Genomic DNA, 27,573 nt, shown 5'->3' on the forward strand with positions numbered 1-27,573 from the left:
CTTTATTCGTTTTTAATTGGTGACGTGCAGGAATACAAAATAATATTATGAAAAAAAATTTTAAACCTTTTTTTACATGTACATATTTTCGACCGATCCTTCAGTCTTCATCAGTGTGTGTGTATATATATATATATATATATATATATATATATATATATAGGTACTAGTTTGGAAGAGTGGTTTTATCTGGGGAATACAACTTGCATTTACTAAGGAAATAAAATTTTTGCAGATTAATTTTTCAACAGATTTGATTATCAGAAACAATGTTTCTCCATTCCTGCATTTTATGTTAGTGACATTGCATCTATTACTATGCCGTTCAACTGCCCTGAACACCCAGATATCAGCTTTAATAGACATTAATTCAAATTTACGTTTGCATTAAATTTCCCTATAAAAAATTCATCTATTTCAACTTCCTTTGGCTTATCTCCATCTAACGCGCCAAGCAATATTGGCTTGTTTAAAATGTCCTGCTCACACACCTCTCTTGATAAATTGTTTCCAAATCCACTATAGCTTATGATCTAGCTTCTACTTCCTTCTCAATTGTGGATTGTTTCATTTCCGTGCTCCAGTAGAAAATCAACATTATTATCTGCTTTATTTGAAGATTACTTTCCTCAAAGAATGAGCCTTTTCGCAGGTTAACTCTTGGCTTACAGCTACGACATATCCACTGCTACCCGTCATTTATTTCCCCTCTTTTTCTCAAAACCTTAGCTATTTCACACGATGCACAAATGCTGGTAATAGCTCTCAAACCTTCCAATCTCGTTGTCTGTTGTGATGAAAGTGAACGAAATGTCCATTTTAATTCTGTTATTTCGAGTGGAGTGAATACACAGTCCACTATATTTTCCTTATTGACATGTTCTTTGGCCACAAAATTTTAAATTCCAATAGCCAATGAAAAATTTTCTTCAAATCTATATACTATAAAAGTGAAATTGTGTTTGTACATTTCCCTACCAAACTACTCTGTCAGTTTTCAGTTTACAGACTCGAGATTTCATATAAGGGGTATTGAGATTTGGGAAAATCTTTTTAATTAGTTTTTGGCCAGAAATTTGGCTGTCAAGGGGTCATAGTTCATTTATTTGACCTTTGAAAACTCTACCAAACGCCTCCGACAATTTGGGGTCTAAACACTTGAAATTTTAGATGTAGGTTACTTTGACATGATCAAACTTTTTAATTTGATTTGAGTCCAAAACAAATGTTAAGGGGTCAAAATTGGGATCAAAGTTTCAATAAAATTTGACCTCTGCAGTCTCTACCAAATTGGTCTAAACATTTGAAATTTTACGTAAAGAAGTTGTTTGATTAGCCAATAAAAATTGTTTACTAAAAAATAGACGTTTTATTATAAAGAATTATTTTATCTGAATTTAATAACAAAAATATTTTATCATTAAAAATAAAATGTTACAGTTAATTTATTTGATTTCTCTTGAAAAAACGTGAGTTATGAATAGCTGTTCAGATTCTGTAGAGGAACAAAAATATTTATTTGGATAACTTTTAAAGCGGCGTTAATTAACTTGTTTAATTTTTTTATTGCTTCTACAGAATTTGAACCATTAAAAACTGAGCTTTGCCGAACTAAACTTAATCTAATTTTATTGCACAAAAAAAACACTGACTTTAGGAAAAGGTGTAACTTTGAAAGCCTTCCCACGAGGGCAGATTGAGTATTATCTCATTTTTAATATGAGAAAAATCCAGCCCCCAAAAGAAAAGTGTACTTTTGCTTATAGGAAAACAAAATTTAAATTGCCTCTGTCTAGAAGGATTTGTCATTAACCAAGAACTAAACAGATGCAACACTTTTTCTTTTGCAAAAGAAACAAAAATGATTTTTAAAAAAATGTAATTTTTTTCTAAACACAAAATACTTTATTTTAATTATTTTTCATATTACAATAAGGAAATTGAAGAATTTTCTTGATTAAATACAGAAAAATTGTTCATCCTCAGAGTTTTTTTGTTTTTTTTTTCGAAGTAGGTAAACATTTTTCATTGGCTTATGAAAAAAAAAAAATTTCATTGTTAGTTTTTTTTTTTCGAAGTAGATAAACATTTTTCATTGGCTTATGAAAAAAAAAAATTTCATCGTTAGTTTTTTTTTTTTTTCAAAGTAGGTAAACATTTTTCATTGGCTTATCAAAAAAAAAAATTCCATTGTTAGTTATTCAAAAGATGAACTTTATAATTTATATGAAAGTCTTTTTATCATTCTGACAAAATAAATTCGTCAGTATATATTAGATTTCTGGGGTTTTCTCTCCTCTGATCTTGAGCACGTGGTATAATGGAGAAAGGAGTGGCTCGTTACTTTTAATGCATCTAAAACCAAGCTTCTATCTTTACATCATCAATGTTCTGATCCTCATCTGGCATCAATTGAAATGAATAGCTCTCGTCTTGAGAAGGCCTCATGTTTTGACAAGCTTCTGGGCTTGACCTTTACTCCTGATCTGAAATGGAACAAGTACATCAAATCTGCTGTCAAGACCGCTGGAAAAATGGTGGGATCCTTCTATCGATCCAGTAGATATCTCACTGCTGATGCAGTTCTCTATCTATATAAGAGCCAGGTACGTCCAAGGATGGAATAATGTTGCCACATCTGGGCAGGAGTTGCTAGAAAGGACTTATCCTGCCTTGATAGAGTTCAAAATAGACTTTATAGCCTCATAGGAGATGTCCTTTTCTCTTCCCTGCAACCTCTTTCTCACAGAAGAGATGTTGCGAGTTTATCTCTGCTTTACCTTTATTTTCATGGCAACTGCTCGACTGAGCTTCAATCTATGGTACCCTCTCGCCAAACGATGTAATCTATGCTTACTTGAAACATAGGAAAAGGTGTTATAAATAAAAAACTAGACAAAATACTATTAAAAACCCGCCGAATATATGTCAACCTATGTCACGGTAACATATATTGAGCAAGTTTTTAACAGTATTTTATCCAGGTTTTTATTTATAACACCTTTTCCCAAACTTACCGTGTTAAAGAGAGTCAGACGCCATCTTGAATTTTCTAATATATCGGTAAACACTGTATGGTTTCCGAGCTCAATAAACATGTTACATTGAATAAAAACACGAAAAATATATCTAGTTTGGTAGAAAAGTAACTTATCTTGTCTTTGATGAAATTTATATGTTATATGACAACTTTTTCGAATCTATGTGTACAGTAATACAAACCCAAAATATCAAATGTTAATAATTGAAAAATATTAAGACGCAAAGATTATGATGGATTAAAATAAATCAGAATATAAGTTTTGAGTAAACTAAGTGAGAAATTTAACCTAAATTGCTATAAAGAGTATGATATGAGAAGTCCGTTAAGAAGTTAAGAATATAAAGGAATTTCGATAAAATTATGAATCGAAAAATTTCGGTAAAATCGAGTTATCTCCCTTACACTCTGGTCCTGGATATGACCTTAAACTATATCCAGTGGTGAGGCCTCAGTTTGCGGGCTTTGGGGAGTGTGGAGCCACCCTTTAATTACCATTGCTCCCAGGTCCACTCTGACCCAGAGTGGTAGTACCTGTTAGGGTCCCATTAAAATTAAATTTAAAATTATTTAAATATACCTTTTAATTATAGTTTTTCTTTAAAAAATAGCAAGTAAATAAAAAAGGATAAATAAATAGATTGTAACATATAAATAAAAAATGTATATGAAACTAAGGCAAATTTAGAAATGAATAGTTGGACATATAAATAGACTAAAATTTGGAAGGTGTAATTTAGGACTTGAGCAATCAATCAGAAAAATAATTAGAAAAATTAGAAAAAACCTTAAAAGATTAAATGAATATAAAAATAGAAAATACTATACTCAATTCAAAGGTAATCGAAAAAAAAAAATGAATTAATAAATAAATTTAAAATAGGGATTGTGAATATAGTCATATACATATATATATATATATATATATATATATATATATATATATATCGAATGTATTTTGGTGTCTGAAGAGTAGCTATTTTTGGAATATTTTAAAATAATATAATTTGTCCAAATAGTTATTAAAAGTATAAGGAAATACACGGTATGATGTTATTTTCTATTTTGTTGTCTTGATTTTACATATATATATATATATATATATATATATATATAGTCTGTTTATTGTGCAAAGAGTCGATATTTGGTCTGATGAGGTGTTGGCCTTGGATTGGGATTCCACTGGATCATGTATGCACATATGTAACCAATAATGTTTGTATAAAAAACAGTCTATACACCAGCTCTGTCCTGCATTGAGCACTCTTTAATAATCACATGAGTTTCATTGGATTTACATTTAGCAAACCAATTGATGCAAACATATATGTATATGTATATGTGAAAATTGATGAAAATAAAATTCAATAAATTATATTTCTTAATCCATGAAAAATTCAAACAAGGAAATAAATAAAAATCCTTAACTCATAGATTTTCAAGCTAAACTACTTATCATAGAATAAGCATTAGTAAAAAAAAAATCATAATAATTCATCACTGATTAGCATAAATTTGAATATATATATATATATATATATATATATATATATATATATATATATATGCACTTGTGTTTCCTTTTTTAAAATTAAATATGTTTTAAACTCTTTTTCAAGATGTCTTTTAACATGTTTTATTAATCATTTGTTCATATTATAAGCTCTATTTCCTTTTCGGTTTTATTGAGCTTTTACATCTGGCTGAGTTTATTTTACTTGTAAATATTAACTCTTTAATATTTATAATATATTTAAAGTTTACCATTTTGATTACCTTGGTAAACTTATTGTAATTTTATTATATATATATATATATATATATATATATATATATATAATTAAACAAGGCAAATTGCCACTGAGATGTAAAGGAATTGAGCAGCAAGATGTTTGCTTACATAACATTTGAACTTCTGCATGCTATGACAGTCAGGGAAGCAGGATAAAGAAGGTTAATTCTAGTGGTGGGACGATTAATCGGAATCGTTAATCGTAAGAATCGTGTATTTTGGGAGGTATCGGAATCGGAATCGCATCGTTAAAAAATACCTTAATTTTCCGATTCCTTCATTACGATTCTTTTAGTCTGATGTTGAAAAAAAGAAAAAAATTTCCTGATATTTCTAACCGCAAGAGAGAAATAAAAAGAAACCAAAGAAATTCATTATTAACAGGGCAATGCTTAGTGCCCCTCCCTTACAAGGTTCATTCATTCAGATCTATTGTAATCAAAACTACAAAAGAGTTAACTTGAAAAGAAGTATGCAGAAAAAAAAAGTATATTGTTCTATTAAACCTTTTACTGTTTAAATAATTTGACTTTACTCGTTTTATTTTAAGAAAATATAAGTTGAAAAAGCATTTTCATTCAGTATTAGAAGATTTGTCAGTAAAAAAAAAAACAATCGCCAAAAAGATAAGCGTTTTTTTTTATTTTTACTCGCAATGTAGAGCCCAGGGCTCTTTTTTTTATTGTTTTTTTTTACTGACAAATCTTCTAATAGTGAATGAAAATGCTTTTTCACCTTATATTTTCTTAAAATAAAACGAGCAAAGTCAAATTATTTAAACAGTAAAAGGTTTAATAGAACAATATACTTTTTTTTTCTTTTTTTAAAAGAAGGCTTTTGAAAGAAATATCTCTAAAATGAAACTGATCACGTTGTATTATTTCGCAAAGTTTTGACAGTAGTCGGTTTCTTTTGAAGTTTCAAAAAAATCGACCCCATACCTATCTCTTCCAAACCTAAAGTTATTAAATAACCCCTTCGTTAATTTAAGGATAATTAATTCAATTCAGTCAAGTTTTTTTTTTTTTTAATTTCATTGAAATAAAATCCATTATTTTTTTTTTCTCCAGAAAGATAAAACCCTGAATGTGATTATATTAAAAGCAGAATAATATAATCTTTTTTCTAGAATTTTAAATTGAAAATTAAAAGTGTTTTGCGCAGTTCTTTGCCGAACGAAAAAGAAATTAATATATATATTTTTAAAAGGTTTTGTAATCAATTAATTTTTATGTCTAAATAATATTTACGATTAATTAAATAATTTCATTTTAAAAAGTGTTTATAAATAGAATTTTACTAAGGACTTATAGTTTAGCAATATTGAACCGCATCAACCATGTGTGAATTGAACACAGTCAACCAAAAAAAAAATTCAAAAGAAAATGCGGGTTTGTATGACTGTACACATAGATTCGAAAAAGTTGTCAAAAAACAAATATATAACAAATAAATGTTATCAAAGGCAAGATAAGTTATTTTTCTACCTAACTGGATATATTTTTCGGGTTTTTATTCAATGTAACATGTTTATTCAGCTCGAAAAGCATACAGTGTTTACCGATGTATTGGAAAATTCAAAATGGCGCCCGACACTCTCTTTAACACGGTTAGTTCAGGAAAAGATGTTATAAATAATAAACTATACAAAATACTGCTAGAAACTCGCTCAATATATGTTACCGTGACATATTTTGACATATATTCGGTGTTTTTTTAATAGTATTTTGTCTAGTTTATTATTTATAACACCTTTTCCCGAACTTACCATGTTAAAGAGAGTGTCGGGCGCCATTTTGAATTTTCCAATACATCGGTAAACACTGCATGTTTTTCGAGCTGAATAAACATGTTACATTGAATAAAAACAAAATAAATTACCCAGTTTGGTAGAAAAGTAACTTATCTTGCCTTTGATAATATTTGTTTGTTATATATTTGTTTTTTGACAACTTTTTCGAATCTATGTGTACAGTAATACAAACCTGAAAATGCATATTTACATTTCATTATGCAAACTTTTATACATTGGTTTCAAAAATTAAATTCTATAAGTTTTTTTTTGTTAACTACCGGTTGGTACAATTTACCGCCCCATCCCTTTATATTTTTTCTTTTTGTCTTTTTTAGCGGATTATTTTCAATTAATTATCCAAATAAGTGACTAGCTTTAAAACAAAATTTAATAGTAAATTATTTGTTTACAGATAAACTGAATTTTCTAATATGGCCCAAAGTCCAAAAAAAAGTCTTTTTGAAGATGATGAGTTGAAAGCCATTTGCAAAGTCTGTCAAATTAAAATATCGCGAGGAATAAAACCATCTAACATGACCACAACCAACATGTTAAAACATTTTTAACTATGAAGCATCCAAATAAATTGGAGGAGCAAAATAAAAAAGAAAAGGAACAAAAAATTACCAACTAGTCACTCAGAGCAGTTTTATTAGTGAGGGTCGAAATCGCAGTGTCTTTTTTTTTTCTTTTTTTTTTTTGCCTACGTCACCATCTAGGTGTCACCATTTTTTTTAACCCTCCTTAACTTCAAAGAGTAAATACAATATATACAACTAAAAAAATAATTTTTAAAAATGCTGATTCCATTCATGAAAAATTCTTTTAACTAGAAATTAAAACTTAGGTAAAGATAGCTGACTGACAGCAACAGGAGCACTGGTTAACTACTGAACCACGTGGAAAGGTGTGGGGGGGGGGAGGAAAAAAGGAAATTAAATGATGATAATAAATTATGATAACCGTCTTTGAAAGGCACTAAACTCCTAAAATTTACTTCTTTAAAATTTTAGGAGGCACTCCCGGCGATTTTAAAGCACTCTCTCTCTCTCTCAAAAAAAAAAAAAAAAAAAGATTTAATTTTTAAGTTTGGGAAAGATATATTTATTATAACCAAATTCCTGTATGAAGACTGGATCTACTTTATTGGACGTTAATTTGTGAGATAAGTAATTTTTCAATGTTTAATATGTTTTTAAAGTTTCAATTATCAATTAAATTTTTTTAATTACATTTATTTTTCAATTTATTAAAAAAAAAACGGGGTTTTAAATGTATTTTTCAAGGTAACAAGCTTCGAAAGAAGTCTAATAAAAAAAAAAATCACTTAATTTTTAATTTCGACAACCCTGAGAATTTAATTATTAAAAAAATATTGAAATGTGACATTTTTTATTTAACATTTCTATTAGTTCAATTAATTTTCTTTCAATAATTCATTTCACTCAACAAACTTCACCATTTTTTGTTTGTTTTTTTTAATCTTTTTCTGTAATTTTGGTAATTATGTTTGCTCAATTTTATCTAGTATTTCATTTGTTTTTTATAGTGGTATCATTTTTATATGTGTTCCTTTGATATACCCTATTGCAAAATTAGTTTGGCTAAACTTATTCTTCACGTTAGAAACAACGTGTAAAAGCAATGAAAAAGTAAGAAAAAATAATAGGTGTTAACTACTCCTTGTGAATTATGGAGGTCTGAAGAACTGCCGTCACAAATACAACTATCAATAGTTAAACAAAAAGTCGTTTTTGAAATTCCTTTAATTGTAACTTTTCGCTATACCTACCTTTTGATATAAAACACAAAAACTTTCGATTAATGGTATTTCTCATATATGGTCGTTAACTTTAGAAAGGTTATTTTGTATCTACGGCGCCATGTCACGTGGTATATTGTTTTTTTTTTCATTACGCACGTTCATTTATAAATTATTAAATCAAATATTTATCTTTTTTAATTAGTATATATTTTCTTTCTCTTCCGCTATATTTTTTTTATTTAATTCATTAAATCTGTTAATTATGAGGACCAAAATAATGAATCGTGTGTATTTATTCTCTAATTTTCTTGTTTTTGTTCTGTTATATAAATTCTATTTTATTTGTTTTTTCTCTGAAGGATAAATTCTATTTTCTTTGAGTTTTTTTTTTTCTGTATTCCAATTAAGTAAAATAAATTTTCTCTAAAATAAATTTTGCTAATTTGTCCGTTTAGTTTACTATATAATAATTTTATTTAAACCAAAACACGACGGTGTAGACATAAAATATCTCTTCCAAAGTTAGGGAACATATTTGGGAACTACCGACCATAAGTATAAAACTACCTGGTATATTTCAAAACAATAATTCCCTAGGAATCGGAATCGGAATCATACTTGGTATCGGAATCGTTAATCAATATTTTCCTGGAATCGGAATCGGAATTGGAATCGTATAAAAATTAGGAATCGTCCCAACACTAGTTAATTCCAAAGTCTATCAGTTTGAGGGCAGAACCTTTCAGAGTAAAAAGGCTCTTTGGCATCATGGGACTTCTACAATGAAAGTGTGAAATATTTTTTAACGCTAACATATTAAAAAAAATTCATTTTCTAATTGAGTGACCAAATTTGATTGATACAAAAAATTAACACTCCTCCCCCATCAACTCGTGTCTGCTGCTCGTTGCTATAGTGACCAACAAGGATTCCAATTGTCAATAATGGTAGGGAAATGTGTATTAGATAACGATTGACTGAATATATTGAATAAAATCTACTTATGCAAATAGATATGCTAAGCAGCAGTGTGTGACCTTGACCTTAACGCAACCACAGTTCAAGGGAACCGCAATATTGATTGGCTTCCAAATATTTATTCAGTTGTGCACTTTATAAATACCATCTTGCCGTCTGTTGAACGTTTCCAGATCTAATGACTAAAAAATAAAATTCCTTTATGAAAAAAAAAAATATTTTATCCAAAAAAACTCATTTTTATTTATTTATTTTTTTTGTTTTTCTTAACTTTAATATTTCACGAGTCGAAGAGTTTTAAGAGTCTCTGACCTTTTCATTTTTAACAACTTTGCCTAGGAACAAAGTGTAGTATCTGTTCTGATACTACGCTTCACTTTTCTGGCCTCTGTCAGTGGATGAGAAATCCTTCCTGACTGAGACAATTTTATTTTTGTTCCAATGCAGAGTGCCCAATTTTAGGGAGCTGGATTATCCCCACATTAAAAATTGACTTTGTGTCTAACTCTGCCCTTGTGGAATATAGATCATATCGTATACTAGAAAAATATGCTCCCTCTGATCGTATATTTTGTTAGTATATATGTTGAACAAACATATACTACATTGTAAAATTAATCATTAAATTATAGAAATTTATATAGCATCGACCACCAAAATTCTATTTATATATATATATATATATATTAGTATTGGGACGATTATTGGAAATTTGAAAACTCGAAAGTTTTAGGGCTACCAGAATCGGAAACATTTGTACATATTTTCTGGTGCCAAAAACGATTCTTTTAATTGTTTTTTTTTTTTTTATTTGATTTTGTTTGAAGCAAAATCTTCCACTGCTGGTATTAATCAATAAATGATAAATATTTATTGATTTTAATCAATAAATGATAAATATTTATTGATTTTAATCAATAAATGATATTTTAAACTTTGAGTAAAACTAAAATCTACAGATTATCTCTTCAAAAGTGTATTTTGACACCTGAGAAATATCTGCACATTCAACATGTTTTTACGCTAATGGAGAAAAATAACTTTTGCATAATTAAATATTTAGAGATTTACAAAGAATCGGTATCTGTAATTGTAATGAATAGGTAATTATATCCGATATATGTGTGTGTGTGTGTGTGTACATATATATAAAATAAAAATATCCATTCACGTGTAATCACCTTTTTCTTCACCATATACCCTCTGCTTCACTTTTTTTGTTATCAAGTAAGATCTTTGACTTGTTGTTTCATCAAATACTTTTGCATGCAAAATCCGATCCCGCATTTTGCTAATTCCTACCCTCTGATGAGAAGGAAAGTATTTCTTTGAAACTCCGCGGATTAAGGATTATCCACTTATTAAGTGTTTCCTTTTCAGATTAAATAGGTTTTTAATTCATTTCAAAGTGTTTTTTAACATGTTTTATTAACTGTTTGCTCGTGTGTATATATATATATATATATATATATATATATATATATAAGAAATAAAAGTTACAATAAGTTTACCAAGGTAATCAAAATGGTAAACTTAAAATATATTATAAATATTAAAGAGTTAATATTTGCAAGTAAAGTAAATCTCAGTCTCATCTTCCAGTTACGCGGTTCCTTTGGAACTTACCTGTTGGATTGGAAGTTTTTAATTCGACCGTATTTGGATTTTACAATTCTTGAATTTTTTACCCTTCACCGGACTATCCATTCATGTGAAATCTGTTTATCACTTTTTTCTTTTACCTCCTATTCCCCTTACCTCACCCTTTTTTTAACCAAGTAAGATCTGTGACTTACTTGTGGTTTCATTAAATACTTTTACATTCAAAATCCGATCCCGCCTTTCACTAATTCCTGCCCTCTGATGAGAAGGAGAGTATTTCTTCGAAACTCTGCGGATTAAGGACTATCCACTTATCTTGTGCTTCCTTTTTTAAAATTAAATATGTTTTTAACTCTTTTTCAAGATGTCTTTTAACATGTTTTATTAATCATTTGTTCATATATATATATATATATATATATATATATATATATATATATATATAATTATTTTTTTTACTATAATAATTAAATACCTACAGACACTAGTGTTTAATCCTTTCGGGAATCTTCAGTGCAGGGTGTCACGATTAACACCAGTCGAACGATTCGAACTCGGCAACACGAGACATCTCTGGCTCGATTAACAAAGACCGTATCAATTCGGCTACCATTAACCGCATGAAATAACGTTGAATTTAAACATTTTAATTTTAAATGTTCTTTACGCCAGTCGGAGAGTGATCTAATCATTATACGATGATCTATGCATAAGAGCTAAATTGAACGACTTTAATTCAACTGAAAGTGCTCAACGATAAGAAACGAATTTCTTAAAGGGGCTGTCATATATAGGGTGATTGAAAGGTAACTCCCTATTTTAAAATACATACAATTTATTTTTGAAATATAATTTATACAATTAATGAATATGAGAAGAAATGATGCGTGAACTTTTATTTAAAATTCGTCACCAGCTTTTTCAGTTCGACTGGAATCGCATCAACTGATTTCACAACGGACCCATCCATCATCCAGGTAACTGAGCATTCAGCCGTTCACGAACAACAATACCAAAGTGTGGATTTATCTCACTATGTTGACAGATGATTTGGGCCAATTATTAGTGCTTGGGAAAATAAATTTGATTTTCATGTAAAATAGAGTTCTCTACAAGGACGATTATGTAAAGTTATGACGACTATTCCGCATTATATATATATATATATATATATATATATATATATATATATATTATAAGGTAAAATTAAAAGCCAAGAACAATGCGAGATTTTTTTTTTTTATATATAGAGTAAAATTAAATGCAAACAAAAGAAATAAAGTTCTTTTTTTTGTTGTTTGTTTTTTCTTTTTCACACAAATTTTAACTCTAAACAACAGTAATTTTTTTTTTTCTGTTGTATTCAATGGTGATATAAATCTCAATATATTTCAGACTTATTAGTCCATTTTCAAGAGAAGACAGCGGAAGAGTGTTCAAAATTGGAAAAGTAGCCGCAGAGTTTGCCACGTGATACCGCGAAATATAGAACAATAAGAGTGTTCAAAATTGGAAAAGTAGCCGCAGAGTTTGCCACGTGATACCGCGAAATATAGAACAATATTTGTTCTATATTTCGCGGTATCACGTGGCAAACTCTGCGGCTACTTTTCCAATTTTGAACACTCTTCCGCTGTCTTCTCTTGAAAATGGACTAATAAGTCTGAAATATATTGAGATTTATATCACCATTGAATACAACAGAAAAAAAAAATTACTGTTGTTTAGAGTTAAAATTTGTGTGAAAAAGAAAAAACAAACAACAAAAAAAAGAACTTTATTTCTTTTGTTTGCATTTAATTTTACTCTATATATAAAAAAAAAAAATCTCGCATTGTTCTTGGCTTTTAATTTTACCTTATAATTTTCTTCAACAATGCTTCAAGCAAACTACAACCTACTTATATATATATATATATATATATATATATATATATTATTCCAAAACAAGATGAGAAGAACTGCAAATCAAAAACATCAAGACTCGCTTTAAAGACGACAGAGAAAAATCCCTTCCAAAACATCTCTTACAACGTTAAAAGATTTTCAAACCGCCATCTTAGATTTAACAGGCGGAGCTAGGATCGACATTTTTTTATTAAAATTCACAAATCAGATAAAACTCCAATAAGATTTAAAAATACTAGTTGATAAAATATTCTTAGTCTTAAAGTTAAAAATGATTATACACTGTTAGTTATTGTTGATGTGCTAAATACAAAATTCCTCTTAAAGGTTACTAAAAAGCCTATGTGAGTTAAATTTTGGTTTTCCGTGTAACTGTAGTATATATAATCTCAATACCATATGTAATCTACGGCAGCTAGTATTAATTCTATTAAAAATAAACTTTTTTTTTTTTTTTCTTATTTTGTCGTTGTTACTCATAGGAAAAAATTTGATAAGGGTGGATGCCACAGAAAGTCTCAGAAAATAAAATGATTAAAAAAACTGGAGTTTTTTATCTAATAAAAAAAAATTATACAACATTACTTGGTTTTCAAAAATTTTCAAATTCTTTTAATTATTTTTATGAATCTAATTTCTTTTATTCATATTTTAAATTATCAATTTCCATTACTTTTATAACGAGTTATTTGCAATTCCAAAACGGTGAATTTAGAGAAAGATTAAAGTATGAGGTGCCTCCAATCAGTTTCCAGACTTTAATTGTCACAACTAATGAATTTCAAAAATGCAGTCTGGATGTGGGGACATTTTAGAAGAACGATATGTAATAAAATTCTGTCTTGAACTTGGAAAAAATGCCACAGAAACGTATTGAATTTTTCAGACTGCTTTTGGGCCATCTTACATATATCGAGCATCATATTTTAAGTGGCATAAGAGATTCAAGGAAGGCAGAGTGTCTGTGAGGGATAAGATGTGTGGGAAGAGTAAGCAAGTCAGAACACCAGAGATTTTTTTTTTATTATTGCATTTTCACCCAAACAAAGCACAGTGGCACTTTGATGTAGAGGGCTACTATCTGGGACATAATTTGCAGGAATACTATATAGGGAGTTGAGCAGCAAGATGTCTGTTTGCATTACACTTGAACTTCTGCATGTCAGTACAGTCAGGGAAGCAGAAACCCAGAAGGGGAATTCCAAAGTCTAGCAGTCCTAGGGAAGAAACTATTAGAGTAGAAATCTTTCTGGCATCTGAGGATCTTGACTTTGTAGGAGTGGGATTTTGCTGCTTGTCAGGTTTGCCGTGGGTATTTATGTCGAGGATGGGAGGTATAAGGGCTTGTAGTTCGTTGGAGCACCTACCATTGAAATACTTGTAAAACAGGCAGAGGGATGCAACATTTCATCGATGGGACAGAGGTTGAAGTCTATCTGACAGTGCGGAACATTAGGTTGGTGACGCTCTTTTGAACCCTGTCTGAGTGAGAGACTAGTAACAGATGCACCAGCCCCTAATGTGGCAACAATACTCCATACATCGGCGACTGGTGGCCTTGTAGAGGTACAGGATACTCTCAGACATATGTGGTTGTGTATGCTTTGCCTTTTTTCTGCTCTAAAAGATTTTAAAAAGTGTTTTCAATTCTTTTAAATAAAAAAAAAAAAATGGCACAGAAAGTGTTTTCAATAATTCTTTAAAACTTATTTCAGTAGATCGTAATTAAAATAAGACCAAAAAAAACTTTTCAATAAATATTAAATAAATTAAAAAAAAGTGATTGGGGAAAATGTTAAAAAAAAAAAAAATTAAAAAAAAAATACTTGCACAGAGGAGATATAGGCGTGAGAGAAAAAAGCAAAAGAACTGATTTGCCTTGTCACCGCTTTCAGTAGCAGCCATGCCGGAAGTTAGGAAGTATGTTAACTGACTATAACTCACATCGTCTTTTGTCTGCGTGGGTGAGCTATGTGCACATTGTTTGCTAAACATCTACTTTCGTCCTCTTTGGCTGACTGAGTTCATGTCGACTTCAGTATTGAATGGTAAACGACTGTAAATTTTACTGTAGTTGTGTGTGCTTTACCTTTTCTGCTCTAAATGATTGTGTGCACATTGACCTTCATCTGCTTCAGCGAGCTGTATGCACATCGTCTGCTTTCGTGGGCTGCAGACATATATGCTTTTAGTCTATTCGGCTGACTGAGTCCATGTACTAAAAAGAAAGCAACTGTCTACAACAGATACCGCAGTGGTGATGGCTGAGGCCCTATGCCATTCATCTTTATGGTTTTGGTTTTGTTTTACATTAAACGGTCAGTATCGATCAATGGATTCGCCCATCCAACCTTTCTATTTCTTCGATGCGCACTGTAATAAATTTGTCTCACCGTGTTTTGCGTGGGTCAATCAACAAACCGTTATGTGATCTCACGTGATGAAACGCCATGAATCATTTATGAAGAGAGTGACGCAAAACTGATCTTGAATAATTCACTGATCTTTATAAAGAAACCTCCGCTGACGTGTAATACGCGTAGCATACGCCCTCACCCTCTCTTTCTGTGTAATTCAATTCAAACGATCAAATATGTATTGCTCATTTAATCCAGCCTGCTTTGCCTAACAGCTATGTTATCTTTTAGATATACACATTGAACCTCTTTGTTTTTTTACTTTCATCTCTCTTAACATTAACTTTAGGCTGCTGCTTAACATGTTTTTAAGTAAACAGACACTGAGTGTACACTTCGTCGATTTACTGAATAGAATTAATTTTTTGAATGAAAATAATTAATACTCTTACTAATCTCTATATTAATATTTACTCTTACCCAACATATACATTTGATGCCTTTCTCTTAATTTTAAGTTTATGAACCAAGAATTGGATTTTTTTTTGATTTTTTTTAGATCGTAACTTTTGTTTCATATTTTAATCGCTAAGGCCCAGGTTTTTCTTTTCTTTTCTTTTACTAAGCATATTTTTGATTTTTGAAACTTTGGTACTTGTATAATGAAGACATTATAAAATGAAGATATTGAAAAAAAAAAAAAAATTATAGTGTACGTACCCGTTATGGAATGAAGTTCTCCGGAAAAAAAATTCACTTAATTTGATCAAGTTTTTTTTTATTTATTTATTTTTTTTTACAGAGGAAAATCAAATTTTAATGAGATCGATATATGGTCGCCATTTGACTGTTTACGGAATGAGGAGAGGGGATGCCTTTAAACGAAAAATTTGATTAACAAAGGACAAAATAAAAAAAAGGATTTAAAAAAAGAAATTCTGTAAAATAAGTGAAAAAAATATATATTTATCTATTTTTTTTTTTTTTGCTCATTTTGAAAAATAATCTTGTCAAATTTCGACAAACTTTAAGCGGTGATAGGAGTTATCTCCCCCTGGCGCACCCGTCTCCTAAGCTACCCGATCGATCTCATTAAAATTTGATTTTCCTCGGCAAAAAAAAAAACTGCTTGATCAAATGATTTTTTTTTTTTTTGCATGAAAACTTTATTCCAAAACGAGTACGTACAATATAATTTTTTTTTTCAATATTTTCATTTTTTTAATATCTTGATTAAACTGTACAAGTACCAAAACTTTTATTGCACACAAAAAAACTTTTGACAGATCTTCTGTCTTCTCTTTTTTTAATTGAAATAAAATAAAAAAAAGAAAGACAGTAAAAACGACAAATCCAGACTTCCGTTCTCTCTCATTCACCGCTGAACCTCTAAACAATAGGTAAAGAAATGTCCAAGTTCATTTTCGGACAAAATTCGAATAAAAATAATTATGCCTTGTTTCAGGTTCGAACTTGTGACTTGTTTTTCTTCTTTCTTTCTCTCTCTCTCTCTCTACTCCCCCTCTCTCTCTCTCTCTACTCCCTCTCTTTCCAACATTGAATGGAGGTCAGCTGGGAAAGAGTAATAGTCAGCAAAACCGTCTATATACAAAACGTTATCTTGTTAAATTTCGTCCCAATGTTATGGATGGCAGGCATAGTAGATGTGACTGAGATTAATTACTCCTCCGGCTTCTTTTATTTATGACTGAAAAAAAAAAAAAAGTTGATTAGGATTAAATTTTTATAAAAAATGAAAACGATTAACAATAAAATATTTTGCATATAATTCTAATAAATAGGTTGTTTTGTCTGCTTTTTATTAAGAAAACAATTCTAGTCAGTGAAGACCTTACTTTATCTATAAGATTAATTCTGCAAAGCAAATTAATCTACAAATTGGCTTTAGTGCTATTTTTACGTTTTGGCCGATGTAACACAAGTATTTTTAAGTGCGTCTTGTCAAACTCTAGAATCGGTACAGAATTTTGAAGGGGTGAACTCCACATCTTATTATAGAAAGAAGTCTTGAGTAATTTTTTAATGTATTCTTATTATTGCCAGTGCTGAGGATTGAACTGTCAGCCTCCATAAGTATGTCATTTACAACTAACGTAATAGATAAAGTATTAGTTAAAATTAAGTTATAAGTGACACTCTTCTGAAAGGTGAAGGTTCAATATTCAGTGCAGGCAGTGCTTAAAATACAATTTGGAATTACTTAAGACTTTTAACCGGTCACAGCTGACAGAATGAGAACATGCTACCCCCCATAGATTAAATAAGAGTTCCGTTCAAAGTTACATGCTGATTCCAGAGTTTGATAAGAGAAATTAAGGTCAAAGGTTACATCGGTTGGAACATTGTGTGAATTACACTCAAGATGAGAACAGTAGTCTGAATAATCCAAATAATTGCCATCTCAAAAATTCAGTAACATCTACAATCCATTCGAATAAAAAATAGAATATGTTGAATAAATTCGTATAAAAAATAAAATATGTTAAATAAATTCATGTAAAAAATAGAATGTTAAATAAATTCATGTAAAAAATAGAATGTTAAATAAATTCATGTAAAAAATAGAATATGTTAAATAAATTCATGTAAAAAATAGAATATGTTAAATAAATTCATGTAAAAAATAGAATATGTTAAATAAATTCATGTAAAAAATAGAATATGTTAAATAAATTCATATAAAAAATAGAATATGTTAAATAAATTCATGTAAAAAATAAAATATGTTAAATAAATTCATGTAAAAAATAGAATATGTTAAATAAATTCATATAAAAAATAGAATATGTTAAATAAATTCATATAAAAAATAGAATATGTTAAATAAATTCATGTAAAAAATAGAATATGTTAAATAAATTCATATAAAAAATAGAATATGTTAAATAAATTCATGTAAAAAATAGAATATGTTAAATAAATTCATATAAAAAATAGAATATGTTAAATAAATTCATGTAAAAAATAGAATATGTTAAATAAATTCATATAAAAAATAGAATATGTTAAATAAATTCATGTAAAAAATAGAATATGTTAAATAAATTCATATAAAAAATAGAATATGTTAAATAAATTCATGTAAAAAATAGAATATGTTAAATAAATTCATATAAAAAATAGAATATGTTAAATAAATTCATGTAAAAAATAGAATGTTAAATAAATTCATGTAAAAAATAAAATATGTTAAATAAATTCATATAAAAAATAGAATATGTTAAATAAATTCATGTAAAAAATAGAATGTTAAATAAATTCATATAAAAAATAGAATATGTTAAATAAATTCATGTAAAAAATAGAATATGTTAAATAAATTCATGTAAAAAATAGAATATGTTAAATAAATTCATATAAAAAATAGAATATGTTAAATAAATTCGTGTAAAAAATAGAATATGTTAAATAAATTCATGTAAAAAATAGAATATGTTAAATAAATTCATGTAAAAAATAGAATATGTTAAATAAATTCATGTAAAAAATAGAATATGTTAAATAAATTCATGTAAAAAATAGAATATGTTAAATAAATTCATGTAAAAAATAAAATATGTTAAATAAATTCATATAAAAAATAGAATATGTTAAATAAATTCATGTAAAAAATAGAATATGTTAAATAAATTCATGTAAAAAATAGAATATGTTAAATAAATTCATGTAAAAAATAGAATATGTTAAATAAATTCATGTAAAAAATAGAATATGTTAAAAAAATTCATGTAAAAAATAGAATATGTTAAATAAATTCATGTAAAAAATAAAATATGTTAAATAAATTCATATAAAAAATAGAATATGTTAAATAAATTCATGTAAAAAATAGAATGTTAAATAAATTCATATAAAAAATAGAATATGTTAAATAAATTCATGTAAAAAATAGAATATGTTTAATAAATTCATGTAAAAAATAGAATATGTTAAATAAATTCATGTAAAAAATAGAATATGTTAAATAAATTCATATAAAAAATAGAATATGTTAAATAAATTCGTGTAAAAAATAGAATATGTTAAATAAATTCATGTAAAAAATAGAATATGTTAAATAAATTCATGTAAAAAATAGAATATGTTAAATAAATTCATGTAAAAAATAGAATATGTTAAATAAATTCATGTAAAAAATAGAATATGTTAAATAAATTCATGTAAAAAATAAAATATGTTAAATAAATTCATATAAAAAATAGAATATGTTAAATAAATTCATGTAAAAAATAAAATATGTTAAATAAATTCATATAAAAAATAGAAAATGTTAAATAAATTCATGTAAAAAATAGAATATGTTAAATAAATTCATGTAAAAAATAAAATATGTTAAATAAATTCATGTAAAAAATAGAATGTTAAATAAATTCATGTAAAAAATAGAATATGTTAAATAAATTCATGTAAAAAATAGAATATGTTAAATAAATTCATGTAAAAAATAGAATATGTTAAATAAATTCATGTAAAAAATAAAATATGTTAAATAAATTCATGTAAAAAATAGAATATGTTAAATAAATTCATGTAAAAAATAAAATATGTTAAATAAATTCATGTAAAAAATAGAATATGTTAAATAAATTCATGTAAAAAATAAAATATGTTAAATAAATTCATGTAAAAAATAGAATATGTTAAATAAATTCATGTAAAAAATAAAATATGTTAAATAAATTCATGTAAAAAATAAAATATGTTAAATAAATTCATGTAAAAAATAGAATATGTTAAATAAATTCATGTAAAAAATAGAATATGTTAAATAAATTCATGTAAAAAATAGAATATGTTAAATAAATTCATGTAAAAAATAAAATATGTTAAATAAATTCATGTAAAAAATAGAATATGTTAAATAAATTCATATAAAAAATAAAATGTTAAATAAATTCATATAAAAAATAAAATGTTAAATAAATTCATATAAAAAATAAAATGTTAAATAAATTCATATAAAAAATAATATGTTAAATAAATTCATGTAAAAAATAAAATATGTTAAATAAATTCATGTCAAAAATAGAATATGTTAAATAAATTCATGTAAAAAATAGAATATGTTAAATAAATTCATGTAAAAAATAAAATATGTTAAATAAATTCATGTAAAAAATAGAATATGTTAAATAAATTCATGTAAAAAATAAAATATGTTAAATAAATTCATGTAAAAAATAAAATATGTTAAATAAATTCATGTAAAAAATAGAATATGTTAAATAAATTCATGTAAAAAATAAAATATGTTAAATAAATTCATATAAAAAATAGAATATGTTAAATAAATTCATGTAAAAAATAAAATATGTTAAATAAATTCATATAAAAAATAGAAAATGTTAAATAAATTCATGTAAAAAATAGAATATGTTAAATAAATTCATGTAAAAAATAGAATATGTTAAATAAATTCATGTCAAAAATAGAATATGTTAAATAAATTCATGTAAAAAATAGAATATGTTAAATAAATTCATGTAAAAAATAGAATATGTTAAATAAATTCATGTAAAAAATAGAATATGTTAAATAAATTCATGTAAAAAATAAAATATGTTAAATAAATTCATGTAAAAAATAGAATATGTTAAATAAATTCATGTAAAAAATAGAATATGTTAAATAAATTCATGTAAAAAATAGAATATGTTAAATAAATTCATGTAAAAAATAAAATATGTTAAATAAATTCATATAAAAAATAGAATATGTTAAATAAATTCATATAAAAAATAAAATGTTAAATAAATTCATATAAAAAATAGAATATGTTAAATAAATTCGTGTAAAAAATAGTTAAGTGCAAAAAATCTTTCGCATTGAATAACCTGAAGAGGATTAAGACGTCATAATGCAACGAAACTAATTATATTTTCTCAACGTTATCACAATGGGTTCGATTAGATATGAAACTGACTTGTCTAATTCCGTAGTCTGCAATGGCATCCATTAAGCCAATCATTTAGTTTCTTTTTTTGGTTGATGGGAAGCAATTTAAAGACATGTTTGGATTTGAAGAGTCGAAGGGAAAGTACAACTTGGTAATATCGCTGATTAGACTTGCAAATACAATCAGCCGTTCGTGCGTTTGCCAAGAAAGAGGCGCCTTTGTTTTTCCAACATCATAATTTACGCATCGCTTGTATGTGGAGCCGCAACTGACATGTAATAGACATGATCCACCTTGTCTTTCTGTTTCTCGTTCTCTCTCTCATTCTGTCTCTCTTATTCTCTCTCTCTCTCTGTCTTTTTCTTTCTCTATCTTTTTACCTCTATCCTTCTCTTTATCTCTATTTTTATCATAAGAATATTGGTAAGAAATGTTAATTTAACTCAACGCAGCCCAGACACTATTATTGTCTATTTTCTCTTGGAAGCAACAAAATTGCTGATTGTTTATATTACTTTTATTGACCAGATTATTGTTCTCATATTAAATGTTATTTATGCAACATTTCGTCCGGATCGGCCTTCGACTGTCCTCCGGCATGTTGGTTGTTATGGGAAAAGAACAGAGAAAAGTCACTGGCTCCGTAGATATTTTTGTATTCTTAGAATTAGTCTCTGTTTTATAGCTGTGGTTTCGTATTTGTGAAAAAAACAATTGGTTGACGAAGGAGAAGCAACTCTAATAAAGATCGACAGGGGATTATCTTCCTTCCATTGCGGTCGTGGATATGACCTAAAACTATATCCGATGGTTAGGCACCACCTTGTGGGCCTTGGGGAATGTGGAGCCACCCTTTAATTGCCATTGCTCCCAGGTCCACTCTGACCCGGAGTGGTAGTACCTGTTAGGGTCCCAACTATGGGTTAAGTAGAATCTGACTTTAAAAAAATATATATACTCCATTAAAATCGTTCCTCAAAATAACTAGATTCGGCATTAAATAACCTGAAAAAGGTTGATATACCGTAAAACAAAAACAACCAACCAAGCAATCCTTCCATTGCCGAAATGTTAAGGGTGTACAATGTTTGTTTTTTTTTTCTATAATAAGAGGCTCTCAAATGCTAATCTCTAAGCTTGGTCTGTTTAGCAATTTTTTTTTTTTTTTTTTTTTTTTTTTTAGCATATGTGCTGCCTCTTTCAGTTGCCTGATTTTCCATCTTGCATCCCTGACAATTATTTTGACCTCGTTCCACAAAGGGAATTGTATTCCTTTTTCTTTCTATATGTGATCAGCTAGTCCCGACTTTTCGACTTCTCCCCGTGTCATGATTTTATAGTGTTCTTCTAGCCTTGCCTTTAGGGGACGACCGGTCTGTATAGTTTTTCATATATGCGTGAAATCTCATATACAGTATTTTATCATGAGACTTTCGGTCAGGGATTTGACTCGTACTAGGTGTTGCCACCAAAATTACTACCCAAAGAGTGTTACATAGGCTATTGAAAACCTAGAGCGAACGTGAAAGGACAATACCCAAAAACTTGCCATAGTGTGCACACGAAACATAAATTTAAAAAAAATATACAGTCCATATGACATCAGAACAATATTCAAGAGTGATTCGACTCTCAAAAAGCACCTAAGCCAGTAACTTTTCTTTTTTCTTTTCCAGGCAACAACCAACATGCCTGAGGACGGTCGAAGACCAAAATAAAACTTAAGATGAAAACAACAATCCGATCAATACAAGTAATAAAATCGCTTTTCATATGAAAATCAATTTCATTGAAACCTGTGGAATAGCAAAACATAAAATTACTAACAATCCATTAATTCATGTCTGAAGATTTCTATAGAAAATACTCTGCTTTAAATATTACTTTAGGAATTATGATGAATTAAAGATTTGTTATTCTATGTCTTACGGCATGTCAACCTCATCTCTAGTTATTTAATGCAGATTCCAGTTATTTTGGAAAAATCTATATAAAGCAGATGTATGTGTGTTTGTCTGCGTGCAAATATTTAACCGATAAACTCTTTAAACTACTGGCCACATAACACTGAAATTGACAGGAAATAGTAATCATACACCACGGATGGTTTATGACGAGTAAAATCTTTGTTTGGATGGATGACTAACGTGCACAGACATAAGAATCTTGACCTCTTCTCTATTTTTTTTTTTTTTACGTCTCTTATTTTTCAGCAGATTATTAAAAAAAAAATGAATGAAAAAGTCAATTAAATATTTGTAGAGGTCAGTTTCTAATGCAACCGTCTAGTAAATTGTTCACTCATTTAAGAACCATTCGATGTTTTAGGTCAAGTTTTGCGAATTTAGCCTCTTAAGTAGTTTAGCCATTTTTTTTTTTAATTTCGCTATTTAAAATAATCTTTCAAATAGGTTGAATTGCTTAAAAAAGCAAAATTCGCAAAATCTAGCCTAAAAATATTGAGTTGATCTATTTACTAGAATAATTGGATGATCTATTTACTAGAATAATGCATTAGAAACTGAGAATTCCCTACAAATATTTAAATATTGACTTTTTCTTCTTCGTTTTTTATGATCTAGTGTCCATTCGATAATAATCTGCTGAAAAAGATGAATAAAAAAAATGGGGGGGGGACAAGATTCTTCAGGTCCACCAATCGTTTTTTTACCTATCTCTAAATGGCTACGTCAGTATGAGATGCGGCTGGAGCGCTACATGTTTTGGTTTCAATTCTAGCTGACGGTAGCCAAGTCGGGGGTAGAATGTTTCCAATGTAACGTAAGTAGTGGAATTGTCTTCCGTTTTCCTGCTTTCCGGCTGACTACAATGTGGTTGTCTTCAAGTCTAACGTAAATAAGTTCTTGATGAGCCGTTCCATATAAGTTATCAAATTTAACAAATTTTCATTACTAATGATTATTATATTGTCCAATTTCTACTGTACACTCTTTAACCCTTATCCTTGAGTGGCCTCTTGGCCTTGATAATGTGTTGATACCTATGAAAAAAAAAAAAAGAAAAAGTCCAATGTGAACAAGTTCTAATTGAATCGTCCCCTTAAGTAATCCAAGTTACAAAATTCCCACTGTTTACTATGCTAAAATCACAATGACTAATGTATACCTATTAACCCTTATCCTCGAGTGGCCTCTGGGCCTTGATAAGTGGTGACACCCATGTAAAAAAAAAAAAAAAAAAAAAAAAAGTAGATATAGAGGTTTGTGGTGGTTTTACGATGAAATTTGTTATAACTTAGTGTGTTATTTTTTAAATGAAGATAATATTTAGGCTTGGATATAAATTCATAAACTCATTTAACTCTAAATAATTTAGGTGACTGAAATAGGAATCTCATTAGTCACTGAACAAATGTACGTCAAATTCCATGTGAATCTTTAATTTCCTGAATAGTAAAAACATGATCCACAATGGTCGCTTTGCTGCTAGTATCCATTTTCGATGAATATTTGACAGGAAAGCGACCACATGTGGTTAATTGAAATTAAATTTTAATCACGATTACATTTTCAATAATCACGTGATTAAATTTTACCCATTTAAAATTTGTGAAGCACTTCTAATGTAACCATATTGTAAACACATTCTGTTTACATTAAACGAGACGAAAAGTTCCTTTCAGTGATGTCACATGACTGGTGAATCACCAGCGGGCAGTGATAATTCCTCAAATAAAAAAATTGTCGCATCGTTACAAAGAAAACCACCTAATTTATTATTTATAACATTATACTGAACTTTTATTTAAAAAGAGATATGCAAAGCTCATATGGTGAAAATACTACACCAGAATATGGAAGCGGTAGTCATTTAGATTATCAATTACAAACATTTGTGAAAACATTTTACATTTATTCATATATATATATATATATATATGGCAGTGTAGCTTAGTTTCCTAGAAGTACATCCACTGAAACAACATGTATCTACCAAAAAGTGCTCAATGAGTTAACAGAGCAGGTATATTTTATTTATTTATACTAAAATTGATGGCTACATATGTGCATATATGTTTCTGTATTCACCCGTTATTGGGGAGACTACGTCTTCAGGCCAAGAATTTCCCTCGAAAACGATTACAGAAACATGTATGCACATATGTAGCCATCAATGTTTGTATAAATAAATTAAATATATACGTATATATATCATTCATTTTTTTGTCTCATGTCTGTTTTATTTATTTTGCAGGTGGTGAGAAGAAGCTTCCTATCGCGGGTCCATGGCGAAATGGTAGTCTTCGTGATTTCATCAAAAACTATGAGGAAAAAAAGGTCGAGGCTGGTGAGTACCCTTTAAAAACAAAATACATGTCAGATCCTTATCGCTATTTATGCAAGGTCAGTTTTTAATTTGGGGAAAAATCCAGCTCCCTTAATAGGGACACTTTGGATTGGGCTTCTTGCACAGTAAGGGATTAATAGGGATTAATCCCTACAATACCACATTTACTTGAAGTTTTCTCAGAAACTACTGGTCCGATTTGACTGAAATTTTGTATAGACTTTTGTTATGATAAGGTGCAGTGAACTGAATATGGTGGTATCCGTTGTGATAATAGTTTAACCATCAGTTTGGCATAAAGCACTCATTTCAATGGTCTATAACTTTTACCTGTTTTTTATCGATCTAAAAAGTTTAGTGTTCACATATTTGCAGGAAATTAAAAATAAAGTGCATGTTACCAATTACATTTTTTTTTTTTTAATATTTGTGTCAGACGTCGCAGTGGTGATGTGGCAGCTGAACGTTTTGTGTATCTCTCTCTTGCTTTGTAGCTGCAATAATATATAACATAGAAGAAAGAAAAAAAAAAATAAACCCCAACAACCTTTAACTGAATGACTCCTGTTTCATGATGTTTTATTATCTCACTAGCGAGGGGTACCCGGCGTTGCCCGGGTGTTTGTAGGTGTGTGTGAAAAAACCCCGAGAAAAAAAACAGGTGCCCGTGAAAAAACAACCAAGCCTTGACGACGCGCAGTTGGAAAATAGTAAAGTGTGAAAAAAAAAAAAAAACAGGTGTGCGTTTTTAATTGACGTGACGGCGATAGGTATTCAGCAGTTAGCATTTTATGTGGGATCTTTTTTAATGAGGTCAATTGTTTGTTTTTAAAAACCTGCTCCCTCGTCTCGAAATGAAAGCTACCGTCTGATATGACGAAGTCGACATTGAACAAACGTTACTTAGCTCTCTAGAGACCACTGGCTCTGAGCCTGAGTTTAGAGTCGAGTTTCGCTTTTTGTTTATACCGAAAACCCGAATGTAACGCGTGCCGATGCGGGAAATGTGGAATAATTAACGTTTGAAAGTCAATAAAATTAAATAGACAGGCGAGCTCCGTGGTTAAGTGTGAGATATTACAATTTATAGATGATATAAAAAGTTTTAAGAAGTTGTGAAGCGAGCGAGCGCTTCTCTGAAAGCAGCCTTTTGTGGATATCGAGGAAAAGCGTACATACATACATACATACATACATACATACATACATACATTTTCGCTTTTATATATATATATATAGATGACCTGTAGGGTTATGCAAAAGCTTCTCATCGCCCTCCTCCCTCTCTCTCTCTCAGGAGTAGAGCGAGGGGCACAATAAACAAACATGTAGTTTTAAGGAAAAACGGGGGGGGGGGGAGTTCGGACCTAATCACCTGCAAAAGAGGAAGGCTTTTCTCTTTCTCGTTTCGTCAGTATGTATCACTTAGGACTTCTTTTTGTCGCTTGTGAGGTTTCATTACTTCTTTTGGGAGGTGACGATGGGTAAGAACGTTCTGGCTGATCAGGATTGGTGTAGACTGGGCTGTTATTTGTGCTTCTGAATATGGGTGAGTTCTGGTCACCGATCGATATGTCACAGGTTAGTTCGCTAAGGACGGTGATTTTGCAGTTGATGCCTTTTACTTGGTTGGACGTTCGAGTGGATCATATGTTTCTTGGCCTCATCTGGAAGCTGCGATACCGGTATCGAGCATTCAGAATCCCAATGCTGGAGAAGCTTGTGTCGCCAGCGTTGAAAATGGATGCTCCAAGTTCGAATCCAGTTCGCTTCATAAAAAAAAAAAAATCACTTTCACTAAGGATGTTGGCAACCTACACGTGGTCCCTCCTGATGTCTTTCTAGAAAGAATTATGACTGGAAAAATATCGGGGAAACCAATGCCAACAATAAAATCTTTAGATGAAGATTATGATGATTTATCTATTTTTCATTTTTATAAAAACGAACAACACCATTCTCTTTATTTAAGTACTTATTAGCAAAATCCCACCCCCCGTCATTTGAACTAGCAAGATCCATGAAATCTAATTCATTCTCATAGGAAACACAAACGATCCTGTTCTCTATATTTGAAGAAAAAACTGCTACAGCCAATGGCTGATATTTCT

At 28.9% G+C, this 27,573-nt stretch overlaps 1 protein-coding gene across 2 annotated transcripts in view; it reads left to right on the forward strand.

Moving 5' to 3' along the window:
• The window catches only part of LOC145252784 (crystallin J1A-like), a 624,153-nt gene that overhangs the window by 57,039 nt on the left and 539,541 nt on the right, over positions 1–27,573 (forward strand). For both annotated transcript variants that reach the window (XM_080112726.1, XM_080112727.1), the window contains exon 4: positions 25,370–25,462. In XM_080112726.1, coding sequence (XP_079968852.1) covers positions 25,370–25,462 — 93 coding nt within the window. The remainder of the gene's footprint in view (positions 1–25,369; positions 25,463–27,573) is intronic.

The sequence above is a fragment of the Euprymna scolopes genome, chromosome 29, assembly GCF_053919585.1.
Source record: "Euprymna scolopes isolate OS-2025 chromosome 29, ASM5391958v1, whole genome shotgun sequence".
Lineage (NCBI taxonomy): Eukaryota > Metazoa > Mollusca > Cephalopoda > Sepiida > Sepiolidae > Euprymna > Euprymna scolopes.